General features: G+C 42.7%; 1 protein-coding gene across 1 annotated transcript in view; it reads right to left on the bottom strand.

Moving 5' to 3' along the window:
• Nucleotides 1–20687, bottom strand: part of TMEM14A (transmembrane protein 14A) — a 40141-nt gene extending 19454 nt beyond the window's left edge. Inside the window, exons 1-2 of the mRNA XM_033935805.1 lie at nucleotides 20473–20687; nucleotides 16051–16134 (exon numbers count right to left, since the gene is read on the bottom strand). Coding sequence (XP_033791696.1) covers nucleotides 16051–16126 — 76 coding nt within the window. The 5' untranslated portion in view covers nucleotides 16127–16134; nucleotides 20473–20687. The remainder of the gene's footprint in view (nucleotides 1–16050; nucleotides 16135–20472) is intronic.
• Between the last annotated feature and the right edge of the window lie 3177 nt (nucleotides 20688–23864).

Here is a 23864-nt window from a genome sequence, read left to right on the forward strand (position 1 = left end):
GTAATGTCACTCTTTGAAAGTCTTGGATCAAATAATTGGGGACTATAGATTGCTTAAGTGTAAGAGAATATGTTATTATGTTTTCTTCTTATTATTTATGTTATGGATTACAATATTACTGTACAAGATATAATGCTTGATATTTTTTTTTGTAAAATGATAAATAAAAAACCCCCCAAAAAAAACCTTTTTTCAACTTCATCCAACAAGATGGAAAGACAAAATCCCATAAAAACATTTATAGGACAGTAAGGCTTCAGCAGCAAATAGCATTAGCACATAAAGGCATTAACAAATAATTATGTTTTTCAACATTCTTAAAATTCAGTCTCCCATCACAAAATCACAGAATACCAGGCAGCGCATTCCAGAGCTTGGCACCCGCTACAGTCAGCATTTTTTGCAGGCACAAAGGCTTTTGCTGTGGTGTACAGTTGTGTACAGTAGGTGTTTGGTGGGTTTTGGAGGGCTCCCCAAACCATGTAAGGGGGTAATTGTGAAATGTGTACCAGGAACTTTTTATGTGAAGCCACTGCAGTGCCCCCTAGGGTACCCACTGCTCTGCTGGGATGTCTGTGTGGCCAGTCTGCTAAGAATGCTGGTCCCCATACATCTTAATGGTTTTGTTTTCTTGTGTTTTTCCCTTGGACTTTTTTTTTTTTTAAATGGTTCTAAAAGATAGATTCATTGAGCTCAAAAACATAAGAACATAAGAATTGCCACTGCTGGGTCAGACCAGTGCCTAACTGAGACTAGTCTTACCTGCAGGAACTTGTCTAACTTTGTCTTGAATCCCTAGAGGGTAATTTCCCCTATAACAGCCTCCGGAAGAGCGTTCCAGTTTTCTACTGTTCTCTGGGTAAAGAAGAACTTCCTTACGTTTGTACGTAATCTATCCCCTTTTAACTTTAGAAAGTGTCCTTTTGTTCTCTCTACCTTGGAGAGGGTGAACAACCTGTCTATCTACTTATTCCCTTCATTATCTTGAATGTTTCGATCATGTCCCCTCTTTTCACCCAGTTTCTCTAATCTCTCACTGTACGGCAACTCCTCCAGCCCCTTAACGTCTAGCAAATGGCCATTTCCGGAAAAAAAAAAGATGGATGTTTTTCTGGTTTGAAAATGGCATTTTCTGTACTGGATTTTTGGACATTTCCACCCCCTAACGTCCAAAATTGGATTTAGAGGTCATTCTGAAAATGTCTCTATTAATCATTTGGGGACTAATATGCAAAAGATTTAAGCATAAATCTTCCAAAGTGAAATTTTCTCCCGACTGTGAATCTATACTTAGAATCCTAAATTCAGAAGGTGTCTACAAAAAGATTGCATAGTTAGGTGGACTTAGATTAGAGAATTTAGATGCCTATTTAGATGATATTCATAGCCCCCCAGCAGGAAGGGAGTCCCAGTCTCTAATAAGGATGATACTTAGTGGCTGCCTTTAGAGTTCCAGAAGGTACAGTGGTGCATGGCTGCTGACCTCAAAGCCACTGCTGCAATGACAGCAAAAGGATCTATGATAATGCCCCAGTAGTTGTGAATGAAAACTTGTGGCACCGGGATCCCAACGCTGATTATGATTAAATTGGAAGAAAAAGGCATAAGAAGGAATACCAAAGGAGAAGAGGCATAAGGAGAAAAGAAAAATGATTTCGCTGATTTTGCCAAACCCTGTAGAATAGTGTAATGCAAACTGTGTGCCTCCTGAGATTTCAGGAGTGCCGTGGTACACTGGGGAAGAGGAGAGATGCTGGCGTCAGCTGACTGACTACAGGACGTGCCTCTCGCGAAGAGAGGCACGTCCTGTAAGCAATCTCCCGATGCCGGCACCTCTTCTCTCTGCCGGCCCTTCTCTCCAGCACAAGTCCTTCTCTCGGTGCAAGGCCCGTTTGAAGGGCCTTTGCGCATGCACTGATGTCATCATGCCGACGCCAGTGCACTTCTGAGTGTCTTGAGCCGGGGACACTAGGTTTGGTGTGGCCCAGCTAGAATAAGTTTGCGAGACACTGCTGTAGAACGTTCTTTCGGGCAGAGGATATTGACTAGAAAGAACTACTTGTTCCACCCAAGATTGTCACTCATGCATGTCTAAGGTACTGTCCCAGGTCTTATTTCATTTGTTTTCTTCTCTCTCCCTCCATCCCTTAGATCCCTTTCAGGAAAGTTTTCACAGAGATCTAGCCAGAAACCTAGAAATAACTACATCTCTGGAGGTGAAAACTTCATCATTTGGAGCTGCTCAATATGAACGAATACCTTCAAAATTTGCACATTTTCAGCTGTATTTAAAAAAGCATTCCTGAGACTGTGTTTAAATCAGAGTAAACTATACACAAATAACAGAGGCCAACAACAACAAAAAAAGAACTTTTTCATGGTGCCTTGGGTTTTTGACCTGTTCCTGGGGTTGTTTGGAGTGTTGATTCTGAAAACTGCATTGGACAGACTACATCAGTTCTAGTTTCTTAGATATGGTTATTGGATAGTAGATATACCTTTGGGATAGTAGAGTCAAACATGAACATTGGGCAAAAAAACGATTGGCCTCCGAGGGAATATATGGTGGTTGGAGGACAAAATGTAATCAATAAACCTTTGGTAGCATGAGATAGAATCATACTGCCACCACTACATATAAAGCTAGGCCTGATGAAACAATTTGTAAAGGCTTTAAATAAAGACGGTTCGTGCATTGAATACATAGCACATATGTTACCTGGATTTACCATGGAAAAACTGAAGGCAGCAATTTTCAGCTCAGACAACTTATAAATGACCTACATTTCTTAGCATCAATGAATGAAATCGAATCATGTGCCTGGTCTTTATTTGTTCTTGTTGTGAAAAACTTTCTTGGCAACAAGAAGGCAGACAACTACACACAATTAGCAGAGGATACAGTATGCTCTTTCATTTCAACAAAGATATGCAGGGGTAACTCATTCAAATCAAAATTACTGTCAAGTGACTGAAGAGGTCAATAGAACAAAAATAAAGTCACTGCTAGTTCATCAAAACACTTAAGAAACTTATTTTTTATTTAGAACTCTGCTCAGAGTCATGTCTCTGAGCAGAGTTCTAAATAAAAAATAAGTTTCTTAAGTGTATTGATGAACTAGCAGTGACTTTATTTTTGTTCTTTCATTTCAACAGGCTTGGCTGTAACACGAGTGTCCATTATCTACACAGTCACTTAGATCGCTTTCCAGAGAACCTTTGTGACTTAAGCGAAGAGCAAAGTGAAAGATTTCACCAAGACATAAAAACAATAGAAGCCAGATGCCAAGGTAGATGGGATGCATATATGATGGCAGATTATTGTTGGAATCTTATGTGGGATTGTCCTGGCAGATCCCACTCTCGGAAGTCTTACAAAAGGAGCTTCTAATGTGTCGAATGACTGGGAAATTTATATCATAAACTTGTGCTTTTGGCATGAAATAAGTAGATTTTCAAGTTGTACACTTTTCTTTTAATTTTTAATGTTTCCTTCATGCTTAAAATATATTAATTTAAATACAGTAAAATATCCTGATTTTTTAGTGGGAGAGCAGAGTAATGAGTAGTATATGGCAGTGTTTTTCAACCTTTTTTGGGCAAAGGCACACTTGTTTCATGAAAAAAATCACGAGGCACACCACCATTAGAAAATGTTAAAAAATTTAACTCTGTGCCTATATTGACTATATATAAAGTAATTCTCTTGAATAGGAATCAAATAAACACAAAGAAAGTATTTTATAATTACTTTATTATGAAATATTAAGTAAACAGAATAGTGAAAAATTATAAAATACTTTATTCAGTGCGAAACCTGGGCCTGTTTGGCTGAACACAAAGCTGATATTCTGGCTGGAATCGAAGAAAGACACACACGTAGCTCTTCGTCAACAGCCGTTCCCTTCACCGCCCCGTCACCGTCACCGCCATCCCTTTCACCGCCCCGTCACCGCCACTGCCATCCCATTCACCGCCCCGTCACCGTCCCCGCTGCATCCATATAAGCCTTAGTACTGTAATATTTAGCTTATTCCTTTCTTATAAATCAAAGTTCCTGCTGCTGAACTAGAGAAAGAGATGTTCAGCTGGCAGGGCTTTGTTTATAAATTTTTATCAACACAACTAATATACTATTTTATCCTAAAGCAAAAAATAAATAAATAAATATAATTTTTTTTTCTACCTTTGTTGTCTGGTTTCTGCTTTCCACATCTTCTCATTCAATTCCTTCCATCCACTGTGTGTCTTCTCTCTACGTCTTCCATTTGCTGTTACTGTGCCTCTCCCTTCACCCCCCCCCCCAATTGGTCTAGCACCCATCTTCTTCCCTCCGCTCCCCCATAGTCTGGCATCTGTCTTCTTCCCACTCTGTCTTCCACATTTCCCTTCGGGGTCTGTTCCTCTCCACCCTCCTTCAATGTCTGTCCTATTCCTTTCCACCACCACCCTTCCCTCCCTCCTTTACCATCTGTTCCTTTCTACTACCCTTCAGCTCCTCTCACGTGGCTTATCTATCTACCTTCCTCCCTCTTATTTTCATGGCACGTTACAATGTAATTTGTGCAAGCCACTGGAGCCTGCGAGCTCGGTCCCTGTCCCATCCCCACAAACCATCTCGCTTCTGTGCTCCTATTTTCGCCATTTCTAATATCTCCCCTATGTATCTGTCATTGCCCCCACCCCCTGTATCCATATACCATCCCCATGGCATGTCCCCTTTATGTCTCTGTCCCTATGCCCCATGCACATAATTTCCCCTCTTTCTGTTACCTTCCTGTGTCCAGATTTCCCCTATCTTCCTCTTCCATACCAGTGTGTCTCTTCTTTTCAACCCCATCTAGCTTTTATCCCTCTTTCTTCCCCCCCCCCGCTTCTAGCATCTGGCTCACCTGCCTGTCCTTCCCTTTCTTTCCTGCTGTGGGTTTTTCTTTCCGTCTTCATCCCCTTGGCCCAGAATCCTTTTCCCTTTCACTCCCTCCTTCCAATTTGAGCCGGGAACACGAGCGATCGCACGGTCCCCGCAGCCACCACTCGCCTGCCCAATCGATCCTACTGTTTAGCCAGCTCTCTCCCTTCGCCTCACCTTAGTTTGTAGGTTTTGTTTTTCGGCGACATGCACGCTTTCCCAAAGAGCCGCGCACGCACGGCTGCTCAGTGTTCAATCTTCTGCTCTGCTGCAACTTCCTGTTTCCGGTTGCGTCAGAGCAGAAGATCGAAACTGAACAGCAGCGGGGACCGGGGGAGTCTCATGGGAGCGCGTGCGGGACCCGGCCTGAGGCCTAATCAGTGTCTGCACCGTACGGCACACCAGGAACAGCGGTTGAAAAACACTGGTATATGGCACATGTTCTGTATCTCAAAAACTAGAGCTGATATGAGAAAACTGGTGCCATTTTTTGAACCAGCAGGTCAAATATACCCAGACACAGGTCTAACATTTGAGGCACCAAAATGGGAGTTGGCCAGTGTAATTGATTTTCAAACTTACACCTGTAGTTTGCTCTTGTACCTCCATCTACAGAAGCAGCCCATGTAAGGTACCCAGGTAATTTAGCACATTGTAAAGGAACATTTCCCATGCTCTCTACTTTTGGAAAAGTCTCAACAAGGTTTACAGGCACAAATGCCCCTGTTTAATTCACATCTATGTACCTGACTCAAAATTACTCTCTTTGGCTTATATCAGGACGCTGAAGGGAGGCATCCATAAAGGGGCCCATTTTAAGCCACTGCAGTGCTATGCAAATGCTGACACACACATTTGCATTTGCTTCAAAATGGATGTTGATATGTGAGTGTACTCTAAGTTTGTACTCATATACATCACAACTCCACTCCTCCTCGGCGCAAATTATGTCCCGGAAATGCCTTACTTGGGGCATATAATTATGTCACATAAATTACGATACAACCCGAACCTCTATTTTTTCAGTAACAGTTCTCTCACTCTGGAATTCTATTCCAACTTATATAAGAGAAGAAAACCAATTAAACCATTTCAAATCCAAAATAAAAACCTTCCTATTCACTGATGCTTTTCAAATCTGAAACCTTATCTTCTGATCTAGCTCAGACAAAAACTAAAAATTAATCTTTCGAATACTACTCAGACAAGATCTTCCCTCCCTTATGTACTTCCCTTATATGTTCTATTATCCTATATATTTTATGGATTCCCCCCCTTATCCTTCTGTCTCCAATATGCTTGTAATGTCTTGTCCGCATAGATTTGTATTATCAGTTTGTAAATCCTCTTTTTTTCCACTATTTTATATTCTGTATACCGCTTATGAGTATGATAAGTGGTATAACAAATTTTAAATAAACTATCCCCCCTCTTCTATTAAACTAAATCGCGCTGCTCCCGACGCTCATAGAGTTCCGATGAACGTCGGGAGCAGTGCGGGCCATTCAGCGTGGCCCTCTGCGCTAAAAACTGCTAGCGCAGTTTAATAGAAGAGGGGGGTATGTCTCACCATACAAATATATAAGCTCTCTTATTCTATAGTCATTTTATATATGTTCTAATTAGGAGTTCTTTCATTAAGCTATAGTAAGTGCTAGCACATGTTTACTGCGACTTAAAAGGGTTTTCCATGGGAGGTCCTGCAGTAAGGCTGAGATTAGTGCCCGTAAACTTCATTCTACAAAATATTTTCATTTTTATGGATGAGGGGGCGTAGGAGGGGTAGAAAGTGGGCAAGCCAGCACTAATCAGACTGAGAGGGGACATGATTGAAACGTTCAAGATAATGAAGGGAATAGACTTAGTAGATAAAGACAGGTTGTTCACCCTCTCCAAGGTAGGGAGAACGAGAGGGCACTCTCTAAAGATAAAAGGGGATAGATTCCATACAAACGTAAGGAAATTCTTTTTCACCCAGAGAGTGGTGGAAAACTGGAACACTCTTCCGGAGGTTGTCAGAGAAAACACCCTCCAGGGATTCAAGACAAAATGAGACATGTTCCTGCTAGACCAGAACGTACACAGGTATGGCTAGACTCATTTAGGGCTCAGGTCCTTGACCTAGGGGCTGAGGCAGGAGCAGACTGCTGGGCGATGGACCACTGGTCTGACCCAGCAGTGGCAATTCTTATGTTCTTGCTGACAGTGTCCATGGGTGAGCGAGTGGTGCAGCACTGGCCCAGAGATTTCCTGTCTGAGGGCCGCTCACTCATGGAGACTCAACACCAGGGTGGCAGGTAGGGGCCTCCGGCTTGTCTTGGGCGGCAGGGCCTGCGGTGCAACGCCGTTTGTGCCGACAGGGGTGGCTGGGGGCAATGTGCAAGGCGCGCAGGAGCGAGATCATGGGGAGCCTTTGACAGTGGCTGTCTCCCCTCCCAGCAGCTCTCGTACTTGCAAGGGCAGTGATTCACTTCGGCAACTTCCTCTTTCCTCAGAGGCGGCAATGGACCCAAGACTGCCTAAGTGAATCGCTGCTGCAGGCAAATACTGAGAGCTGCTGGAAGGGGAGGAAGCCACTGTTTGAGGCTGGGAGGGGAGGAGGGAAAGGGATAGGAAGAGAGTTACTGCTGGATAAGGGGAGGAGGGAAGGGAGAAGGAAAAGGGAAGAAAACAGCTGGCAGGGAGATTAGAGGAAGGGAAGAGGTCAGGGTGGAATGGAAAGAACTGATGAGGGAAAGGGGAGAGACAGAGGAGTGAGAAAGTAGAGAGAGATTACCCAGCGTGTGGTGGACACCTGGAATGCACTTCCAGAGGACGTAATAGGACAGAGTACGGTACTGGAGTTCAAGAAAGGATTGGACAATTTCCTGCTGAAGAAAGGGATAGAGGGGTATAGATAGGGGGCTACTGCGCAGGTCCTGGACCTGTTGGGCCGCCGCGTGAGCGGACTGCTGGGCACGATGGACCTCGGGTCTGACCCAGTGGAGGCATTGCTTATGTTCTTATGATGCTGGAAAGGGGGTCAGCGGAGAAATGAGAGAGGGATAAAGATGCTAGATCTGGTGTAGTAGAGATAAAAATGAAGAAAGCAATGAAGCTGGAATGAATGATGTAAAAAGAAGAGAGGAGGCACAGGCTGGATGGAAAGGGGAGAGGGGCATAGAAAGAAGGCAATACATATGGAAGGGGGAGAGGACAGACAGTGGATGGAAGGGGCAGATGCTGGATTGAAGAGACAGGACAGACGCTGGAAGGAAGAGAGTGAAAAGAAGATGAAAGCAGAAACCAGAGACAACAAAAGGTAGAAAAAAAATAATTTTATTTCTATTCTGTCATTAGAATATATCACATTTTATATATATAGCATGCTAGAGACATAACTGGGAACTGCAAAGCCCAGGCAGTGCTTCTTTAGCTTCCAGCTGGCTTAGGGCTCTCTCTGCCCAGGGGGCACTCCCCTAAAACTATTCCTGTCATGGGTGACTGCAGTATTCTGTTAGCATGATATTTCTGTGTAGCATTCTGTAATAATTTGGCTTATTCAGTTTTCTTGATAGTAGAGGGGGAAGAGAGACAGGGATTTTGTTAGTCCTTGCTCTATATATTTGTATTTATAAAATGACAATTGTACAGAATATTGTTTCTTTTATACTTTAATAAAATATGTTCACTATAAAATCATAATTGAGGCTTGTGCGGATGGTTTGCGGGGACTGAGCTCGCTGAGACGGGGTGGAAATGGTTTTTTAAATTTCAGTCTTAGTAGTTTGCCAGTCCACAAAATAATTATTTTATTTCCGCTGGTCCATAGGTGTAAAAAGGTTGAAGAACACTGGTATAAGGGAAAGGGCGCACGTGTACCTGCTTCACTAATGACTAATGCCTTTGCTGTTATTGATTAAAAAATGTTTTGCTATTCTTTGGAAACTATGAACAATCAAAAAATATTTTGATATAACATCGTTCAGATTAGTAGTTCAGATTTCTATCCTATCAGTTCTTGATTATTGTAAAATAATCTATTTAGGGTCCCATAAAAAGATTTATCACAGATTGCGTTTAATACAAAATATGGCAGTTCATTTGATTTTTGGTCTAAGAAAGTTTGATCATATGAGTCCTCTTTATCAAGAGCTACATTGGTTGTCGTTTGGATACTAAAAACTAAGGGCTAGCGTTTTTAGCGCACGCATCGGATTAGCGCAAGCTATAGTGCGCACTACCCAAAAAACTACCGTTTGCTCATGAGGAGGCGGTAACGGCTAGTGCGCACGGCATTTTAGTGCGCGTTATTCCGTGCGTTAAGGCACCTTTGTAAAAGGAGTCCTAAATTATTTGAAAAAAGTGAAATCTGATGAACTTTTTAACTATTTGTATGCTTTGCTGAATGTATAGCATTCATTCTCATGTAAATTGATGGTTTTTAAAATTATTTGTATGTATTACTGAATGTCCAGTGTTTTTTGTATGTTAACCGCTCATAACTTATGGAAGGGCGGTATATAAAAATAAAGCTTTTTATTATTATTATTATTCTGTTGATGCCTCTGAAACCTGCTGCCCTAGACAGACACCTCTGCTGCTGTGAAGCCATCATTGTTCTTTCAAGTTTACATATTGAATGCCACCTTGCTACTGCACATAGTCCTATGTGTTGCACTAACGCACAAAATTATAAAACGCCTTTCCATGTATAAAACAGGTTTTAGATGCAATAAAAAAAGACCAACCTAGAAAATTATCTCATTTGTGTTTACCACATGCATTCTTGAATTATGTCACTGTTCTGGCTCTGATAACCTTTGCTTGGAGTTGGTGGTGTTGACAGTATACAGTTAGGTCCACGATATAGATCTTTGCTTTGGCTACAGAAGGATTTTCTGAATTTATGGGCGTTATTGCCTCTCATTAGTAAATTGGTCCTAGTAATCTTAATGGGGCCAATTTATTAACAAGGTAGTTAAGGTGTTATCATAATTTGATAAACTGAGTCCTGAATGGCTGGCTGCCCTTTAGGATACCCTGATGACCGTAAGCCAGAGAATAACTGAGAGCAGGAGTCTGTTAACAAACTCAACAGAAGGGCTGCCCTGTTGATGGACTGCCAAAGACCTCCATAATCCGGTTAGAAGTATGAAATTGGCTCTTAGGGCTGCCATGTGAGCATCAGTTCTTAGAACTAGTTCCTGGTGCTGTAGCCAGTAGGGACTAGCAGCACCACAGACATAGCATTCAAAGCTCATGGGAGGAAAAGACTCTGAACTATTAAGCAGTTTGAAAATCAGTTATTTGTGTATAGATAGTTGCAATAATCAGGAATTGGAATATAAGATCTACAGCATCAGAAATCTTGTGAGTGGGAGCAACTTAGGTATACTACTGATCTATAGGCCACTAGGTAAATGGAACACGATAAATGAAAGACTATAGAATTTAATCGTCTATTACACTACAACCTTCAATTATCTGATTATCCTTGGAAACCTAAACTTACACTTGAAAAACAACAAAGATCCCAATGTTATCTCCTTCAAGAACTTTCTGAAGCGATTAAACTCTATTCCATTGCCATGTAATCCTACCCACAAAGGGGGCGATTGCTTGGATTTCATCACCACCATACCATACAACTTGAATTTCCCCCTGGTAGACCATATAAACTGGAAACGAGTTATCCGGTCTGATCATTTCCTTCTAAATTTCTGTTTAGAACTGTCTAAAACAAATCAGGCAATGGTCAAAGAACAAATACTAGTGAAAAAGTCGAGTAAGAGACCAGTAGAAGAATTCTGGTTTGAGATTATGAACCACTCAACTCCCATGAATAGAGAGATAGGGCTCTAATCTTGTGACAAGACCTCACAAGTTCAATTTTAGATAAAATTACTCTAGTTAAAACCATAATACAGAAATAGAGAAATAACTCAACAGTTAAATCCCATCCGAGTGTCTTATGTCACTTCTGGCCCCGTGAGTATTCATACATCATATAAAAAAAGCTAAAAAAAAAAACCCCAAAAAAACCTAAAAAAATTTTTTTTAAATGCTCACCATTCTAGTCTCCAATTAAGCCCTTGCGGCCACACTGTACGTAGCTTAAAAATCCACTGTTGTTCAATCTGATGGAGTTTTTTTCTCATATCGCCACGTCGCTGAGAAGGAGGAAATGAATCCAATACTGTGCAATGTAAATCCTGAAAAAAATGCTCTGCCTGGATACAATGCTGACACAATACATCTACGCTCCTATTGTGATTAATATTATATCGATGTTCAAACAAATGTGTTTTTAAGGAGAGAGATGTTTGTCCCAATTAACATTGTCGACAAGGACAGATCAGGATGTAAAAGTAGACACACAAGTCGTCAGTCTCTTCAAAGGCACTTTTGAGGCAGGGGAACCATTACATCAGCTCCTTCTATCATGTTTTTACACACTCCATACCTGCCACATTTAAAGTGACCTCGCACACCCTCATATGGCTGGATCCAAACATCAGAACTACACAGGCGATCCTTCAAATTCAGATACAATATAATACAATAATACAATAAATTAAGTTAACGTCTAAAATGTAAATGTAACATAACGAAATTGTAACTTCGCTGTAAATGTACAGTCTCTTCATCTGTTAACCGCATAGAACTTCCATGGTAATGCGGTATACAAGAATAAAATTATTATTATTATTATTAAATCAATTTTCTAGACTGCATAATCAAGTAGTTCAATGCTATCATGCAGTCAATATCCTTGAAAGTTTGATGTCCCTGCAACATTCTCCAATGTTTTTTGATACTTTTTCCTATGATAAGGGCTACTGGAGAGTATCGTAATATACACGTAAAATTCTGAACATTTTTCAGAACTCTTATATTCCAACAGCTGTTCCCTTGGATTACATTGAGCTCTCTTCTCCGCCTTCCATACTACTGTTCTCGGATATCCCCGATCTGTCTCAACTTTTGAGACTGGGTACCATACTCCTCCAGTGATTCACATATTTGTTGGTATCTCAAAAATTGCAAGACTGGCAAACTATATTTTTAATTGTGTAGGATACATGCTTGAATACTGAAGTAAGGTGTTCCGGTCTGTGTCCTTTGTATAGGCTGAGGTGTTAAACTGATCATTATCAAAAGATACGTCTAAGCTCAAGTTGGGTGTAGGGCGCTAGTCACCCAAAGTCGGCAGCGGCAAAATACCCATTTTCAAAAAATATGTCTAGAATTTTCTTTTTTCCCAAAAATCGTCTATCTGTACGTGCAGGCATTTTATCATCCAGACCGCCACTATGTCTATCTTTATACCACATTCTCAACCAAAAATTCGTTCAAGTCCCAAACCTTTTGGACGTGGGAGAGGCCAACATTGTGATGGACTGGCCACCCCGACATGGCAACAGAGCAGATGGGCACCTTACAGGGCACTTCACAAAAAGGATGCCACATAAACATCTTACCACAACTCTTTTATAGGTCATGTTGAGCCCCCCCAAAACATCCCCAAAGCCCACTATACCCACCTGTCTAATAGCCCTTATGGCTGCAGGTGGCACCTATATGGCAGTAGAGTAGGGTTTTGGGGGGCTCATATTATCCACCATGAATGTAGTGGTTAGAGTGGCTTATGGGCCTGGGTCCTCCTTTCTAAGGTTCAGTAGCTCACCCCCCCCAGTCTACTTAAGCCACTTCTGTTCAGCTCCACTAGGCTTTCATATAGCAAGTGCTGATGTTCAGGAGGCAGGTATGTACATTTTCATTCTGAACTTTGTGGGGGTGCGACGGGGTCAGTGAACACGTGAGGAGTGTGTGTGTGGGTCTTTACATTGTCTCTGCAGTGGTTATCTGGTCACTTTGGATACCCTGTTGGCACTTATATCTGTTTTTACATCATCTAGCTCACAACGTATAAGTTCTAGGTTGGCCCACATCCCGCTCTAACCACTCCTCCAGAAACGCCCCTTTCAGCTGCGGACACATAGCAGGATTCAGAGGCCTAAAATGTCCCTGGATATGTCCAAAAAGCCGTTGCGATTATCGGCACTTAGACGACCTGTCTTTTAGGACGGCAAAGTGCCAACTTGGGCGGGTTTTTAGACGTGTTTTATGTTTTGATTATGAACTCCATTATGTATATTAGTACCGCTGTCTGAAAAAGCAAGCAGTGCTGAATATTCACGGAGTAAATTATTTAGTGAAGAAAGTCTATCATGTCTAGACCTGCACTTCTTGATGATGGGGATGAAACCTCAGGCGAAACCTCATGGACTGAATGGAATATTCACGGAGAGCATCAGCTGCCATTGGCTGTACAGATAGCAGTGATAATTTAGTCACTATTCACATAGTTGTATGGTTTAGGCTAGTAGAAATTTCAGGTATTTAATTAACAACAAAAATATGGGATGAAATAACTATTACCAAAGATCATAATTAATTAATTAATACTGAAAAAAAGTGGTAAGGCTGAGCTTTCATTCAAAATATAAAACTCATTTGTGGTGAGGCCTCAGAAATTCATTCCCCAACTCACTATAGGGCAGCCTAAGCAGATCCATTAGGGGGATTAATTTATCAATTGCTGGTCAATCATCACCTCCAACCTTAATGCAAAATCTTATCATGTTAAAACAATAAATATTGTAAATATTCTGTAAACATTATAAGTGTGGAACTTAGCTTTGAACAGCAATGAAGCTTCACAATCGTGATCTCAATGAACCTTCACAAATGAGTTTTATATTTTGAATGAAAGCTCACACTTTTTTCAGTATTAATTAATGAATTATTTATGATCTTTGGTAATAGTTATTTCACCCCACATTTTTGTTGTTTATCATTTTTGATTTTCCAGTGCGGTTTTATTGTCTTTCATGATTTTGTGCTATTTGATTAAACCACATAGCTTTATGGATAGTAGCTGATTCTTACCACTGTAGGTAGGATCTGTGAGATTGTACTGTAATACAAACAATGTGCATAGGAAAATCCCTCAGGCTCTACCAATAGTAATTATTGTACAGAGTATGATGACATCACTGGTTACCAAGGAGAAGTGTGCTCTGATCATCTCAGAAATCCTGTCTATCAAGGGAAATACGAGTATCTAGTTGGTTGATATACTAAACTAAAGACGTATTAAATTTTGAATAGAATTCTGAAAAACATAAAAGGAGAAGCACAGATTTAAACTGAACTATTGGCCCTGACCTTCTGTGCTAGGGAGAGACCTCCAGTCTGATGCCATGAATTTCTAAGCTCAATTAAGCTTTTTAATCAGCACTAATTGAAACTTAGGTGCCTATCAGGAAGGAGCGATTCTGTAACAAGGCACCTCTAAAAATTTAGGCGGCCTTAAAAAAAAAAAAAGGTGCTATGCATGAGTGTGGCTTCGTGTTAGGTACCTTGTTACGTATTCGCTGCTCTTAAGCGTGCTTAAGCGCTCGCATGGCTGCCTAACTTTTAGTTGTGCCTAGAGCTGGCCTATTTATTGGGCGCCTCTAAAATAGGTGCCACTCAGCATGACTCGCTAAACAACACCCAATTGTGCTTGAATCGCGCTGAACGGTGCCTATTTCGGTGCCTAACTTTTGGGCGCTTCTTATAGAATTTGCCCCCAAGTGATAATCTATACATGGTGCCCAACAAAGAGTCAATATACAGAAACTGTCAAATAAACCACTTCAATGAAGAGGTCTATACCAACTGTTATTAATCGTATTTTTTTTTGTATTTTTTGAACATATTTTATCAAACGTAATTACTGTATAATTACTAAGTAGTTACTATGCAGGAAAAGGCCTCAGAATTAAGGAGTACTACGCTTTGTTGTCACATCGACTTACACTGTCAGCGTAGACGCACACATATAGCTACTCCGTACTTCAATCACTGGCCAAAACCCTGCTCGTTATGCTCTTACTATTTAATTTTTTTTATCATATCCTTTTTGTACTTTTCTTGATACTAACTATTTGAAGTGGTTTATTTGACAGTTTCTGTATATTGATTATTAGTACCACTTAGGATTTGCCCAACAAAGAGTGTCATTTATAAAAATAGCACTTAGTACTCATTTTTTTTCAGTGCCTGAATGTTGGTGCCATTTACTGAATCTAGTTCTATATGCATAACATTTAGATGCATAACCAGTGAGTATGGTAAATGTTTGCACTATAGTGCCACTGAAAATTCACGAAAACTACATTTATCTATATAGCAGCTGCCACTATACAGGGAAGCACTTTTGAATACTGGGCATTGATTTTTTTATGTGTGAAAGGGTGGTTAATGCGTGGCAAGGCCTCCTGGTGGAGACAAAAACTGTATCTGAATTCAAGAAAGCTTGGGACAAGTACGTTGGCTTTCTAAGGGAGAGGAGGGGAAAGTAGGTGGCATGGTTAGGCAGACTAGATAGGTCATATGGTCTTGAGTGGAAGAGTGGCCTAGTGGTTAGAGCAGCTGCCTCAACACCCTTAGGTTGTGAGCTCAATTCTCACTGAAGCACCTTGTGACTCTGGGCAAGTCACTTAACCCTTTATTGCCCCATGTAAACTGCTTTGATTGTGTATACCACACAGAAAAAGCGGTCTATCAAGTCCTATCCATCTTTATCTGCCTTCATTTTTCTATATTCTTCGAGACCTGACACTACCAGATTTGCCCACATACTCAAATTATCTTTCCCCTCCTTAAAAGGCATCATGTATGCAGGTAAATTAGGGAAATCCCTTTTCTTCAAATTCACTGAGCTTTGGAATAACCTCCCTGCCCCGTTGTGGAACCTAGGCTCATTCCAATTATTCCAAAGCATCTGAAAATCTGGCTTTTCTCCAAAACGTAAAGCTAACTATTTAAAATGTAAAGCTAGCTATCCTCTTCTTAACCTCTAATTTCTTATTATGTCCTTCCCTCATTTATTGAATTACCTGTAAACCGTGCCAAGCTCTATCTTTATGGAGATGATGCGGTATACAAACGTAAGGATTAGTTTATATTTCTATTTGATATATTCTTCACTAACAGGAACTGCTCTGATAATATGATTGTATGTACATAAATAATGCATACACATACAAAACCTTTGCTAAGCATTGCCTTTAAATACGTAAAACTCAGTGATTATCACCCAGAATTACCTTTACGAGTATATCCCAGAACGCCTCCCAAAGCCAGGACAACAGCATAACTAAAACCAATCCAGTCAATTGCCATGGTTATTTCTAGGGGAATGAGAAGAACAGAGTAATTTAGAAAAATATACCGATGAGACAAGCCATATGAAAGTGAGAAATAGGGCACACCTGTATGTGGCAGTACGTGGTAAGGGGAAAATTGATGCTAGATGGGGAGGGGGTAGGATAAAAGGCAGCATTTGTGAATTAGAGATGCTGCATGGGTGGGAGTGGTGAAGCAAGTTGCATCGGAGTGAGGATCTGATGCATGGGAGAGAGTGAGAGCTGAAGAGGTGCACTGGGGTGGGTGCATCAGGATGACTGAGAGGAAGAGGGACAGTGCATTGGATAGGTGAAGAATAAGAAGGGAGGAATGTCAGGATAGCCGATTCTCTAAAGTCACCATGCGTTGAACGATGGCCCAAACCATTTTTAAATGCATGGATTTTACTACCCGATTATTAAAACAGCTCACCGTGGTTTTTTTGTGCTTTCTAGCAGCCTCTGATTTTACTATGCAAATCTAGGTCATTAATATGAAAACTTGTTTAACGAGGTCATTAATATTAAAATGACCACTCTGGGTGAGTCTTAAAAAAGAATGCCCCTCCATTTACGAGGAATTGGGGCCGATATTTACTGGCTGAGTCTGAGCTGTCGTAGCCTTACTTACTGATTGGCTCAGGCACTGACAGGAAAATAAAGCAGCTCAGACCTGCCAACATCCCTGATTCCTTTAGCCCAAAAAAAGCCTAGTAGTCTAGGCCAATGCCCCCCAACCCATGTGGAAGATCAGCAGGAGGGATACCCACTCCCTCCTGCCGCAGGCTTTTTTTTTAATGGGCGCAGCTGTTATGTGTGCACAGCATACACACATGAGCTACGCATCCCCGGACAGCAAGCTTCCCTCTCGACAGCCCCCCACCACACAATCCTGGTGATCTAGTGGGCCATCCCCCTCTCTGACCCCCATGCCAGTAAGCTTCTCCTCTGACAGTCTCCCATAGCCCCCCACCACAGAAATTTGGTGGTCTAGAGGGCCGACCCCTTCCTGAACCTCTCCTCCCACCAGTGCATCCCAGGGTGCATTGGAAAGGGGCCTAAGGCCCTGATTGGCCCAGGTGCCTAAGGCTCCTCTCATTGTAGGGGGTCTTGGTTGCCTGGGCCAATCAAGGCCTTAGGCCCCTCTCCAGTGCATCCCAGGATGCACCGGGAAGAGGAAGAGCCACCATTTTGAAAAGGCAGACCTGCTGGCAGGAGGGAGGGAGTTCCCCACCTGTTGGTCTTCTAAAATGGTATGAGGAAGGGTTCGGGAGGGGGGGACAACCCACTAGGCCACCAGGCTTGTGTGGTGGGGGGTCGGGGGGGATGCTTGATCCTGGGGGAGTTGGAGAGGGGACATGGCCCACTAGACTACAAGGCTTGTGTGGTGGGGGGCTGTGGTAGACTTTCAGGCAGGGGGAAATTTGCTGCCGGGGGAATTGGGGAGAAGCTTGCTGTCGGCAGAGGGTTATAGGCACAGCTCTTGTGTGTCTGCTGTTCACACACAACAGATGCGCCCATTAAAAAAAAAAAAGCAGCCCCCTGCTCTCCCTACTAGCTGGTTCAGGCAGGGAGAGCAGGGGCCGCCTTCTTTTTTTGACAGACAGGCAGGAGGAGCTGCGCCTGTGATATTTCTTCTGAGCACAGCTCCTCCCCCTCCCTTTTCCAGCAATTTTCTGCATATATAGCATGCATATAATCAGTGGCATAGTGAGGAAGAGAGGCACCCAGGGCAGTGGCGCCCACCCCCTCCCTCTTCTCCGCTTCCACCTCTACAAGCTATTTCCCCCACCCCTTCCTGCTGCGCATGCGCTGCTTCCCCTCCCCTATACCTCTAGGCGCAGGTCCAGGAAGTGACATCAGAGGAAGAGCCGATGATGGTGCGACAGCAGTTTAGGGGGGGGTTGCAGCTCGCACCAGCAATGTTACAGAGGTACGGGGGGAAAGGGAAGCGGCATGCACACATGGCAGTGGGAGGGTGGGGGAAGGAGTGGGGCAGCATAGAGGAAGACAGGTGCCTGTGCCCTCACCCAAGATGGCACCTGGGGCCGACTGCCCCCACCCACTTACTATGCCACTGCATATAATTTGCATGCTATTGTGCTGAGAATTGCTAGTAAAACAAAAATCACTCCCTCCATGGGTTGTTTTGTTTTACCATGGTGTCGGAGCTTAGAGAATCTGGCCCTCAGTGACAGCAAGGGAAAAAATGAGGAAAGATGCGTAGGACTGAGTAAGGGAAGCAGATATAATAGGGCTGGATTCACTAAAGTCCCGAAATCTATCCGATTCGTGTCCTGTCCGTTTCTGAGTCATTGTAGCCGACTGATTCAGTAAAGCTTGTCCATGCAAATGATCCAGTCGTAAACACGCCGCTATTAGCGCTGAAACATCGATCGATGCGCGTGCACACTGCATCTTTGTTGGTTTTGAAGCACATAACGCATGCGCTAGCTCTTTAGGACTTCACTGCGTAGAAATTATTTATTATTATTATTATTATGTTCTTGTATACCACCATACCCAATGAGTTCTAGGCGGTTCACATCAATTAATTAAGATCCGATCTGAACACGGATTTACAACATTTTGTCGGAATTACAAGCAACGAGGAAGGAAATGTTGGAACATTTTAGCAGAAATTTATCAGAGTTACAGGCAGCGACAAGGTTGGATTGGAAGGAAAGAGGGAGGGAGAGAGAACCAAAGGAGGGGAGGGGGGCATGGTTTAATCGCGGACGTCATTAGCAGGCTCCGAATGCGCCTAACACAAAGCATTGTTGTCGTATAAAAGAAGCAGATAGTGTAGCCGACGAGCGTCGTCCATTTCTCTCTGGAAAAGTACTATTAAGTTGCTAGAAAGCACAACAATTAACAGCTGTTGAATGCGCTGGGATCACACGCTGTTATATACAGCCTACGAATCCCAGGAGGCTGTGCGGCTCTATTGGCTGTGAAGCACAAAGCAACCACTAGTGACACCATGACGTCACATGCACGCAACAATCGAGCTGGAAGGAAGGGGGGGGGGGATAGCTGGCCCTTAAAAAGTTATATTTGATTTTGGATTTTTTTGTTAATTGGCATTGATATTTGAAATGTACAATGCGCAAGGAGAGCACGGGGTTAATCCGTGAGTTTCTCGCCATGCGCATTTCAAATCCGAGATTCACTCCCGCGCTCACTATGCACATTCCCATAACATAAAAAAAATATTTTTGACGCTTATGTACATGAAAGTTTACATATATTTTGGATTTTTGGAGGGGTAGATATATATTTCTAATGGGGTTCTTAACATGCACGCGTCAGTTGCTAGGCAGAAATAGTCGGCGAGGATGTAAATGACTGGTCCTCAGCAGTCGTAACTTTTTGGACAGGAAAGGCCAGTCGGTTTGGACGAAATGGTTTCATGAATCGACACGTTAAGAAACTTACATGCCTTTTTACTCATTTGCATGCTCAGATCGGATCTGGTGCGGATGTGGTCTGGAGGAAGGTTAGTGAATCGAGCTGGAGTCAGAAAGTGAGCGCGATCGGTTTGCTTAGTGAATCTAGCCCATAGTGCACAGGAAAGATGGGTATGAATGGCAAAACTTAAAGCTGACACCTGGGTTTGACTTGTAGAAGGCAAGAGTGCATAGAAACAGAAGACTTCTAATCAGACACATTACAAATTTTTTTAATTTGCAATAAACATAAAAATAATAATGTAATTTGGAAAACCAGTGGTACTGGCTGAGAATCTCTAATACAAATACATGCTTAAGTTAGAAAAACAAAAAAACACCCAAGCCTGGAGCAAACAAATATTCCACAGACCCCCCTGACTGATGAATCTCTCTCTTTCCTGCAGAGGGCAGGAAGAAGTTTTGGTGCCCCAGGGGATCCTCCTTTGTGGGGGCCGTCACAATGGGTGGGCAACAAGCGTGACTGCCCCGTGCAGCACGCCGGGAGGGCAGGGGGTGCCAGTGCCACTCGCAGTCGCTCTGCAAGTCCACAACCGCAGAGCCTAAAAGTGATTGGGGGGGTGCTGAAACTAGCCCAGGGCACTGTTAAATTCATCAACTTGCCTTTCTCTTACGTGCCACGTCTTATGAACCTAAAACGGTTGTCGTGGAGAAACTTTGATAGAACCCCCTCCCCCCCCCCCCTCAGCACCGTGACATAAACGTCTCTAGCTCATAGAAGTCCGGAGAGCCGCCAACAAGCAGCATGGTCCACACCCTAAGAACTGCCTGTTTACTAATCATACAGCCTCCCTCCCCGGCTGCTCTGCCTGCCTGTATATCCCTCTCCATCCCCTGCTCTTTGCTCCTTATATTCTCCCCCCAGGTAACATACATTTGCCAGCTGGGGTCAGGGTCCCGGCTTGAGCAGAAATTCTTCCTCTTTTGCCTCTCAGCGCTCTTCCTGCCTTGTGCATTTGGTGCCTCGCCTCCAGTGACTAACCCTTGAACTTTATCCTCTGATGCTGCCTGCCTTTTCTTGCTGGGATTTCCGTGTAACATCTCTGGAGGAAGGCTACATTACAGTTCACTTCAGCCTCTCTCTTTCTCGACTTGAAAATGAAATAGGAGAGGCCAGAGCTTCAGATGGCCATTGGCCCTTTTCCTGTTGCTCAGAACTTACTTTCATTTCTTTTTTTTGCTCCTGAAACGCTGCAGTTTTGCACTGTTCTTTCTGAAACTTTATGTGTGCCTGCCATCTGCTGTGCAGTCTAAATTTTTATTTTTGCTTAAGAAGTGAGTGGGAAGATGGCAGTCTTAGAAAGTTAAACTTTGAAAGTGTTACTTTGGTTGGGGGTTTGTTTTGTTTTGTTTTTAATTCTCTGTCTTATACTTGTACAGGAGTACAGTTTTAGCAGCTCTATTGGTTTTAAAGAAAGTTGATTCTATGCAAGTTGTAATATCCTTTTCTTGGGTTAGGTCAGTGCGCTTATTTTTGGTGCAGCGAGATGTAAGTTGTGAGTTATGAATTAGCACAGTGGTTGCTTGTTATGGCAGAAATTTTCTGCCCAATGTGTGGCAGCGGCCAAAAAAGCAAACAGAATGCTCTGAATTATTGGGAAAAGAATGGTAAATAAGACTAAGAATATTATAACGCCTTTGTACTGTGTTTCCCCGAAAATATATTAATTTGGGGTCCAAAAAACACACTAGGGCTTATTTTCGGGAAGGTCTTATTTTTTTTTCATGTACAACAATCATCTTTCCCTTCCTCTCCTCTACCCCAGTTCTTCCTCTTTCCTTCCCCCCCCCATTGCAGCATCATTCCTCCCCTCTCACCCATCCCCTTGTGCAGCAGAACCCCACCAACTCTCCCACCGTGAGACTGACATACCTCCGCTCCGAGGCCTTCTAAAGCAGCAGGGGTGGGGGTTGCTGAATTGACGATTTTTTCAGCAAATCAGGCAGCACCAGTGTCAGGGATGGCGTCAAGAAGTGTCGGGGGGGGGGGGAGGCTTCGGGGGTCGATCTTAACTAGGGCTTATTTATGGGGTAGGGCTTATATTAGGAGCATCTTTAAAAATCATGCTAGGGCTTATTTTCGGGGAAACAGGGTATCTGTCCATGATGTGACTTTACCTTGAGTCCTAAACTAAACTAAAACTTAGCTTTATATACCGGGTCTTCAGCCAGAAAGGAGCTCGATCTAGCCGGGATAATATGATAGATTGGACCAGAACAGAGAAGTGTTGTTGGTGGGAAAGGTTTCTGACCTTACTCAATATTCGAAGTCTAAAAAAGCAGTATTTCTAAAAAGATATAGCGGGACTATAATATGGAGGTGAGGAGTGGCCTAGTGGTAGAACTGCTGCCTCGCGCTCTGAGTGTGTGTGTGTGTGGGGGGGAGGGGTAGTGTCAAAAAATGATGGGCCCCGGGTGTCACATACCCTAGGTACGCCACTGGGATGTGGTAAGAGCTGATAGTGTAGCTGGTTTTAAGGAAGGTTTGGACAAGTTCCAGGAGGAAAAGTCCATAGTTTGTTATTGAGAAAGACATGGGGGAAGCCACTGCTTGCCCTGGATCAGTAACATGGAATATTGCTACACCTTGGGTTTTGGCCAGGTACTAATGACCTGGATTGGCCACCGTGAGAACGGGCTACTGGGCTTGATGGACCATTGGTCTGACCCAGTAAGGCTATTCTTATATTCTTATGAGGATGGGGGAGGGGTGCCTCCATACTGGGTACCTCTCACCCTCGCTACGCCACTGAGTCCATAGTACTAATAAGTGAAAGTATAGCTTCTTTTAGTGCATCAGGACAAACCTTTGATCCAGCTTGAGCAAAAATGGCCCATGTCTGGCTATCTGGCCTGTGCCTTAAATAAAGGGGCTCATCGTTTTTACGCTAAGTACTTTTGTACACTGAAATAACAAGAATGATTTTTCAAAAAATGCTTTTTGGTGGAAAACAAATGAATTAGCATGTGAAGCCCATGGTGATTCAGGTGAATCACAGGTAGAGTGGCTTGTGTGAAACTGGTCACCTCTGAGGCTTCTGAAGATTACAAATGAGAAGATGCAGCTGTGCTGTTCATAAATCTATTTTTTGAGTGCTGAGTATATTAAGATTTTGAATTTAAATATATATGTTAGATACAAATGCTTATGGCAACCAAAGAGCTGGTATGTGAGTGGCTAAAATTCCTGTGATATGCACATAACTCATAGCATTCTAGAGTTACATACCTAAGTGTGAGCCCCACCCACACTCCACCTATGTGTAAGTCAAACCATAAAATACATATATGATATTTGTGTATTTACAGAATAATGCTTAGGTAGAATTTAGGGATATGTGTGTGTGTGTGCGTGCACATATGTATATACTGTATATGTCATTATGAAATGCATGTATATTGCATGTTACTGTTCATACATACTTTATAGAATTACCCTGAAGCTACTAAGGAGGGGGGTGGAATTCATGAAGGGGTGCTAACAAATGATCACCATTAGAATTGTATGGCCAAGTATTGTAGGCTCACATTAGGAGGACCATGCCCTGAAACAACAAGTGATTCTTGCAAAACAAGGCTCATGTTGACAAGGCAATGGCTCCTTTTAGCTAAATACATCTTCTATTAAATGATAAAAAGCAGGGCTGTAGGAAGATTAAAAGTTTTAAGCGCACAATTAAAACTTTTATGATTAACCATGTGATTAAAAGATGCCCCGCCCCTCTGCCCTCCTGGTCCAATATCTCTCCATCACTTCTGCCTCCTTTCCTTCTGTGGGCACTATTTCCCTTCTTTGTTCCATCCCCTATAAAAAATGTCACCTATATATGCAATATGCAACAGTATCTGCTCTCTCTCTTCTCTAAAAATGCCTGCCCTCTCTTTTTCTGCCCTCTGCCCACCCTCTCACCCAATCTATGCCTTCTCTCCTCCTTCCAATTCCATCCAATGTCTACTCTCTCCTTCTCTGCACTTTCTACCCCTTCCATCTACATCTGCCCTCTCTCTAACACTGTAGTAAAACAAACATACAGACACAAACCCCTCCCCCAAAAAGAGGGCTTAATTTTTGGCAGTAGTGGAGCAAGCAAACAAATGCAGTGGAGCTTTCATGGGGTGAGTTCTCCATGCTGGGGGGCCCAGGGTTGAGAAAAGCCTCAGGAGCCAGCAGAGGCAGTCGCAAGGGGTGACCCTAGGAGCTGTATCACTGGCATCACATTGACCGCTCGATTTACAGCTTTGAGCATTTTATTTTTGATTTTATCA

The sequence above is a fragment of the Geotrypetes seraphini genome, chromosome 3 (genome assembly GCF_902459505.1).
Source record: "Geotrypetes seraphini chromosome 3, aGeoSer1.1, whole genome shotgun sequence".
Lineage (NCBI taxonomy): Eukaryota > Metazoa > Chordata > Amphibia > Gymnophiona > Dermophiidae > Geotrypetes > Geotrypetes seraphini.